General features: G+C 33.7%; 1 protein-coding gene across 1 annotated transcript; it reads right to left on the bottom strand.

The window, feature by feature from the left end:
* Positions 1–1,826: 1,826 nt before the first annotated feature.
* On the bottom strand, positions 1,827–8,054 carry psmc1a (proteasome 26S subunit, ATPase 1a). The gene is made up of 11 exons (XM_073826512.1): positions 7,836–8,054; positions 7,247–7,300; positions 7,048–7,144; positions 6,135–6,259; positions 5,827–6,012; positions 5,444–5,572; positions 3,931–4,027; positions 3,645–3,834; positions 2,889–3,040; positions 2,571–2,725; positions 1,827–2,132 (listed from the first exon to the last, which is right to left on the bottom strand). The coding sequence occupies exons 1-11, from the start codon at positions 7,836–7,838 to the stop codon at positions 1,998–2,000; spliced, it is 1,323 nt and encodes a 440-aa protein (XP_073682613.1). The 5' UTR covers positions 7,839–8,054; the 3' UTR covers positions 1,827–1,997.
* Between the last annotated feature and the right edge of the window lie 156 nt (positions 8,055–8,210).

The raw sequence follows: 8,210 nt of genomic DNA, 5'->3' as shown, positions 1-8,210 counted from the left end.
TTAAAGTAATAGTTTACCCAAAAATGGAAATTTTGTCATTATTTATTTAAACCTGTTTGAGTTTCTTTCTTCTGCTGAACATGAAAGAAATTATTCTGAAAATGTTGGTAACCAACCAGTTTCTGGTCCCCAATGACAGAAAAATAAGGGGTCAAAAGATTTAGTTTCTTATAAAAAGTTAACAAAGAACCAACCTTATTGCAGGTATTGGATGCTAGGTGTGCTATAAAATGTTTAGTGATATTTTATTTACCTTTTTTTTTACCCCTAATAGGTACAAATTAGTACCTTGGAGTAGTAATACATACCCTTGAGGTACTAATAAGTACCTTTTAAAGGATAATAGGTAGAAAAATGTACTTTTAAGTGTACTGCTCCAGCGACAAGCTGTTGTGCCCCAAAAGATACAATTCTGGCCCCTTTTTTTTTTGTGTGTAACTACAAAATAAAAATCTATTAAGTTAATGGGGATCAGCAACTGTTCATTTATGAACATTATTCAGAATATCTTTCTTTGTGTTGGTCTAAATCTTCAGGACTTAACATTTTTCTAATTGATTTTTGGGTGAACTATCCCTTTCAGACAAATTGTTAAAATGTTTTAAACAGTTTTCAACAACTCAATGTTATTAGCAGGTTATTAGCCCTAAATATGCAAATGGAAACATTCATTCAGGTTTTAACTATTTACAATGTGAAATATCAAAACCTGACAACAACTATTTTTTTAAATACTAGGGCACATTATAAACGGTGTAAAACAAGATCTCTCTGTAAACAACCTGTCTTATGACGGATGTTTTCGGACATAATACAGACAAAAGGTTAAGTAAAACTATATTGAATATGTAATATATATTTTATCTAGCTAATTAAGCTACGGACATTAAATTGCTTACCTGAGGTAAATGTGAGGTTGCCTGATAGAAGCTGTTGACGATATCTTTCCGCGATTGAAACACTGATTAAGTTTTTTTTAATTAGACATGATACCTTTCATAAAGTTGTACTGTTTCTTTCAACATACTTTTGATGTTCAGTTTATGTTCATATTTATTTCGCGCTATAACTACTGGTTTTAGCCTTTTTACAGTTTATGGTTTTAGCGTTAACTGACGCCTAAACTGAGGCGGCAAAAGCAATCTTCTCAGGAGTCATGCAACATTAAAGAGCATAAAAACGACGATTAAATGTCGTCAGACGTGATATAAAAATGTTTAGTGACGTTTTATTTACACATTAGCTGAAAAAAAGCACAGACTATAAAAGATAATATATCATCAAAATAAAAGTATCCCCCTTATGTTTTCCCTAAGAATGGAGCAGCCATTTGTAAGCTTTATGGGTCTGGCTTCCGGTCGTATCTGTTTCCAGCTTTTTTAGCTGTACAAAACAGCTTGTTTTGCTGCAATATTGCAAATTGGTGTCTTACCATATTATATAGCTACCATGTTATTTTAACATATTAATTATGAACACACTGGTTTGTAGTGCAAACAGTTTTACTGTTTACTGCATGTTATTATTTCTCTATTCGCTTGTTAAGTCTGACATGCGTCACTGCTTCCGTGCCCAAAAGCTTTATAAGATGCCACGAGAAAACAACAAACGGTGCTAATATACACTTACAATGTGATGTAATACTACCAAAAAAGTTATAATCCTCCCCTTTAATTCTATATTTGAAATCCAAGATCGCCAATGATTTCAACCCTCCAAAACTTCAGCCCAAACTGAAAATGAATTTTCAGCCACCAAAATGTAAGTTCACCAGTAGAAAATAGGTCTAAAACACTCCATAAAATAGTAATCCAAACCCAAACCAATGACGGGTAGATCTCAGGCTTTAATAGTCAGAGAATGTGTTCATGAAAAGCTTAGGGAAACTCAGTGGACTGAAATATTTCATTGGCATTGAGCACAAATGAACAACAGAGGGTTAAGTCAGGAATCCAAGGTGATCTATAAAAAAAAGTGTAAGACTGGATAATGACATGTTAAAGGTAGAGCCCCTCAGGTGTGCCCTCTTGCTTCTTGTACAGGACGTTCTCTTTGGACTTCTTGAAGTCTTCATTAGTAACTTTCATTCTCCGTTCCCTCAGAGCCATCAGCCCTGCCTCTGTGCAAATGGCCTGGAAGAAAAACACATAAAATCAATATTAAGTACAATGAAGTGCATATACAAATCATTCGTGGCCTTTATGTTGTGGTTCATATTTTATGTACTGAAAGGATAGTCCAGGCAAAATGAAAATTTTCTGTACTTTACTTACCCTAAAGTTGTTCTAAATCTATATGACTTTCTTCAGGTGAAACACAAAAGAAGATATTTCGAAAAATGTTAGTACCTAACAGCTTTGGTTCCCATTGACTTATATTGTATGGACAAAAAATACAGTGGAAGTCAATGGGAACCAAAACTAATTGTTTAGCAACCATCTTCATCATACAGGTTTGAACAACTTTTGGATGAGTAAATGATGGCAGAATGTTCATTTTTAGATGGACTATACATTTAAACCTTACTTAAAATTGTGCATCTATTTAATTAAACAGGTCTTTGATGCTACCTTGATGTCAGCACCGGAGAGGTCATCTTTAGCCAGGATGAGGTCGTCCAAAGTCACATCATCTGCTACAGTCATCCTGCTGGTGTGGATCTGAAAGATTCTGCGCTTGGTCTTCTCATCCGGCAGTGGGAACTCAATCTTACGATCGATTCTACCTGTGGAATCACACAAAGGGATTTCAACCTTCATTAAACGTAATTTTGTGCACTTTAAAACAAAGGAAACTCTCACACTAATGTTTGCGACATGAGTCCACTTTGATTCAATTAGCATGTGAAACCCACACCAGAAATAAACATGGTAAGCTGACTAATTCACCTGGTCTAATGAGAGCTGGGTCAAGTGTCTCTATCCTATTAGTAGCCATGATGACTTTAACATCTCCGCGGGAGTCAAATCCATCCAGCTGGTTTAGCAGCTCCAGCATTGTTCTCTGGATCTCACGCTCTCCTCCTGAATTAGAGTCATACCTGCAGAGAAACACCAGCTAAATGTCAGCGTTTATCACCATTTATAATTAAAAAAAAAAAACAATCTAATTTGTACTGATATACACACACCTGGGACCACACAGAAATTTTATTTTTTTATAGTGCAATTATATACTGCATAACTAGTATCATTTAAATAGCATAGCATACATTTTGTCAGTGTTCGTCTAAAAATCTACCAACAGCTTTCATTTATGAGAATTATGAGTGAATATTGGGTAAATAAGTGTATTTAATATATATTTTTAAAAAAGTATAAAATATATTGTGTAAATAAACATTTAAAACTTAAAATGCACACATTTAAACATTTCGAATTGTATTTAGTTTGTTATATAACTATATACATGTACAAATCAGCATATTAGAATGATTTCTGAAGGATCTTGTGACACTGAAGACTGGGGTAAATAATGGTGCTGAAAATGTAACTTTGCATCTCAGATATAAATTACATTTAAAAAAATATATTCAAAATAGAAAACTGATTAAATACTATAATAAAAGTTCATAATATTTCTGCCTTTACTGTATTTTTAATCAAACAAATGCAGCCTTGGTGAGCAAAACCCTTCGTGCTCACCTCTTTGTGCCTATAGCATCAATCTCGTCTATGAAGACAATGGATGGAGCGTGTTCCTCGGCCACTCTGAAGAGCTCTCTAACCAGTTTAGGGCCATCGCCCAGGTACTTCTGAATAAGCTCTGAGCCCACCACCCTCAGGAAGGTGGCAGACGTCTGGTTCGCCACCGCCTTTGCCAGAAGAGTCTTGCCTGCACACCAGGAATACAAAACATCAACACAAAACTTATACTAAGAAAATGACAACATACAAATGCAATTCAGTTTTTAAGACCCCCCAGACTGACCTGTTCCAGGTGCACCGTACAGAATGACCCCTTTAGGTGGCTTTATTCCCATCTCTTCATAATATTCTGGATGTGTGAGTGGAAGCTCCACAGACTCCTGTATGAAGAAATGCACGTGGTCAAACATGCCTTGGAATTAATTTAGATTTCATGTAATTTTATGATTATTGCATGTTATTCTAAAGAAGAAAATGCTGTGAAAAACACATTTCATCAAAATGTATTAACAGTATCTGCTTCTGACATTACTTTTTTAATTAAACAGCTGACATATATTTATTTAAATTAAATAATAAATTGATATAGTAAAATAAATTTGAATACTTAATAAAATAAAATATTTAAATAAAAATAAATATAACTTATTTTAATTAATATAATGTACCCTTATACACTACCAGTCAAAGGTTTTTGATCAGTAAGATTTTTAATTTTTTTTTAATATTTAAAATAACTTTTTTATTTGAATATATTTTAGAATGTAATTTTTAGCATCATTACTCCAGTCACAAGATCCTTCAGAAATTATTCTAATATTCTGATTTGCTGCTCAAAAAACATTTATTATTATTATGTTGAAAACAGAGGAGTAGAATTTAAGTTTCTTTGAGGAATAGAAAGTTCAGAAGAACAGCGTCTATCTGAAATAGGAATCTTTTGTAACATTATAAATAAGTCTTTATCATCACTTTATCAATTTAAAGCATCCCTGCTAAATAAAAGTATTAATTTATATAATTTATTTCCCAAAACAATAAAAAATTATACTGACTCCAAGCTTTTGAATGGTATAGTGTACAATAATAATAATTGTTTCAGATAAATGCTGATCTTTGTATCTTTCTAGTCATCAAAGAATCCTGAAAATTGTACTCAATTGTTTTAAAAATTCATAATGATAATAATAATAATAAATGTTTTTGAACAGCAAATCAGCATATTAGAATGATTTCTGAAGGATCATGTGACACTTAAGTCTGAAATGCTGAAAATGTAGCTTTAATCACAGGAATAAATTACATTTTAAAATATATTCAAATAAAAATTAGAGTTAGTAAAAATATTTCAAAATTGTACTGTTTTGCTGTACTTTGGTTCAAATAAATGCAGGCTTGGTGAGCAAAAGAGACTTAAAAAAAAAAAAAATCATTAACCTCAGGTTTCACAGACAGGGCTTAAGCCTAGTCCTAGACTAAAATGTAAGTCTGAGCTGTTTCAGCTGAAAGAAACTTGCACTGAGTGATCTTAAAATATATCAGTGCCTTTGTTTTGTCTCAAGATGCACACCAGTAATGTTTTTTTTTTCTAAGCACATTTATAAAAATTACTTAAATGTCCTAATTGAACTATGGCCTAGTCCTGGCTTAGTCTAAGCCCTGTCTGTGAAACCGGGCCTAAAAATCTTACTGTTCAAAAACTTTTGACTGTTAGTGTGTGTCCTATTTTTATAAAGTAATCAAAATACAAAAAATACTTTTAAATGAAATTAATTTTATGGTGTCTCATCTGTTACCTTGATCTCTTGAATCTGGTTGTCCAGACCTCCGATGTCTGCGTACGTCTCCTGCGGGGCTTTTTCTACTTTCATTACAGTCACCAGAGGGTCTGTGTCATCCATCAACACCCCGATTACTGCATGAACCTGCAAAGATTTACATAAATTAATATTACAATATCAAATACATATAATCTAATATATATAATTTACATACAATCCATATCATAATACATAATATAGTAATTTATTAAATTGTTATTATTGACAGCCCTAATAAAAACATTAAATATTCAGTAATAAAATTAACTTCTGTATCCAAATAAGGTAAAGCAAATGATTCAATATTAAATCTTCTAGTTTCCTATGCTCTATTCATTGATTTTAAACACTTCACTAACCTTGTGGTTCAGTAACACTGAGCAGCCGGGCTCAAGAAGGTCTTTATCTACAAATGACAGAATACTGACATAATGTTCAGAGCCCACTGATGTTGACACAATGGCATGATTATCGTCAATGATCTCCTCCAGAGTTCCCACAGACATGGGCGTCCCTCTGAGATCATCCACCTTAGATCTCTCCTCCTATAAACAAAACATGATGTCAAGGGCTGGGTTTGATTTTTTTTCTAGATTTGTGTTTCTAGATTTAATTTCTTTCACCAAATGCCAAATTATGGTTAAAACAGAGAGATTAATGCACTCACCTCCTGTTTCTCCTCCAGGGGTTTCATCTGCTCCTGGTTCCTGATGAACTCCTCCTCCATCAGCAGATAGTCTTTAATTCTCTCCTGTTTGAGGAGTTTCAGTCTGCACTGTGTGTGTGGAGTGACTGAAGAAGAAAGTGACAATGACATCTCATGATTTTATGGATAACTACTATTCATAACAGCCTCTCAACAGGTTTGGTTAAAGGAGAAGTTCACTTCCAGAACAAAAATTTACAGATAACTTACTCATCACCTTGTCATCTAAGTCGTTCATGTCATTCTTTCTTCAGTCATAAAGAAATTATGTTTTTTGAGGAAAACATTTCTGGAATAGCTGACTTCGGTAGTGTCCGCAAGTTTCAACTTCCAAAATGCAGTTTAAATGCAGCTTCAAAGGGCTCTAAACCATCCTAGACAAGGAAGAAGGGTCTTATCTAACAAAACAATTGATTATTTTCTAAACAAATGTACAGTTTATACACTTTTTAACCACAAATGCTTGTCTTGTCTAGCTCTGTGATGCACATGTATACTCCGTGCACTCCCGTTCAAGACAGTTAGGGTATGTCAAAAAACTCCCATCTAATTTTAATATAAAAAGTATATCAATTGTAATTTTTTTTAGAAAATAACTGATCGTTTCACTAGATAAGACCTTTTTTCCTCAGCTGGGATTGTTTAGAGTCCTTTGAAGCTGTATTTAAACTGCATTTTGGAAGTTCAAACTTGCAGGCACCATAGAAGTCCACTATATGGAGAAAATTCCTGAAATGTTTTCCTCCAAAAATATTATTTCTTTACGACTGAAAAAAGAAAGACATCTTAGATGACAAGGGGGTGAGTACATTTTCTGTACATTTTTGTTCTGGAAATGAACTAAACCTTTAAGATATAATGACGTTTATTTTACCCAGAGGGAGCTTGCTAGCAGCATCTGGTCCCTTCACCTTCTTCTTCTTTTTGCCAACTCTTGTGGGAATGGGAGGCTCATATTTCTTTTTCTTATCCTGAAATACAATGCACAGAAATTAATAATCAGCCAAAAATTTGTACATTTTAACTGCGAAATTTCTCCAAGATGAATCTCCTCAGACATTTTCAATACTCACCTTGTCATCTTTCTTTCCTCCACCAGGTCCTTGTCCTCCACTCTGACTTTGACCCTGTAAAAGAAAAACATGAATTCAACCTAATGTTTTGATGATGTCTATCACCTACATTGACTCATGAATTACATTTTGATTAAATATCTCTATTCAACATAGATAGATAGATAGATAGATAGATAGATAGATAGATAGATAGATAGATAGATAGATAGATAGATAGAGTAAAAAAAGTTTTCCTTTAAACTCAATAATAACGTTTGTAAACACACTAGCATGATTATGCAGGCACTTGACAATTTGACACATCCACGTATCTAATTTTTCATTAAAAAAAACAGTACCAATGTTTATTTATTCGTTAAATATAATAAGAAAACCGTGCTGACATTATTAATCATACATTTTGTTCTGTTTTCATATAACACCTTGATTATAAGCTAACATTACAAGCTAACTTCCTTGCTTTGCTGTTTAACCAAACACTCCAGTGGAAACACGTTTCAATTTTAAACCACAACTACATACGTATATATTACAGATAAACAGTAAACGATTTAAAAATGAAAAGAAGCGAAATATGCTGGCTCACCATTGTCGTTTGATGTCTGTTTCCTCTTCTTCGTAACGTTAGATCAAGCTAAGTGTGTCGTCTCCGCCGCCTTCTGGAGAGGAGGGTAATGTAACGTTATATTGATCGACGTCCTCAGTACTTTTTCGTGATACCCTTATTCGCGCAAATCATTTATATTGTTTGTAATCATTAAGCCAGTTGGTTATTAATCAGCTGCTTCTTTTTGTAACGATTTGACTCCAACAAGAGAGCGTACACCAGTAAAGTATCGCGAGAGTACACTGTTCGTGTTCGAAACGAAGGGCTTTGGTTACGGTCTCGCGATACTTTCGCAGAATGAAGGTTACCATCAGTTACCATCTTTGCCGCGACCCCGCTCATGAAATGTAAACC

The sequence above is a fragment of the Garra rufa genome, chromosome 21 (genome assembly GCF_049309525.1).
Source record: "Garra rufa chromosome 21, GarRuf1.0, whole genome shotgun sequence".
NCBI lineage: Eukaryota > Metazoa > Chordata > Actinopteri > Cypriniformes > Cyprinidae > Garra > Garra rufa.
The sequence above is the reverse complement of the archived record's forward strand: the minus strand, read 5'-3'. Positions and strand labels throughout refer to the sequence as shown.

What these genes read in the sequence shown, in the direction of transcription:
- psmc1a (XM_073826512.1), bottom strand. An exon ending in GAGGAAAGAAAGATGACAAG is followed by an intron (nt 7,145 to 7,246) that starts GTGAGTATTGAA and finishes ATTGTATTTCAG; the next exon opens with GATAAGAAAAAGAAATATGA. An exon ending in CCCTGGAGGAGAAACAGGAG is followed by an intron (nt 6,013 to 6,134) that starts GTGAGTGCATTA and finishes TTTTGTTTATAG; the next exon opens with GAGGAGAGATCTAAGGTGGA.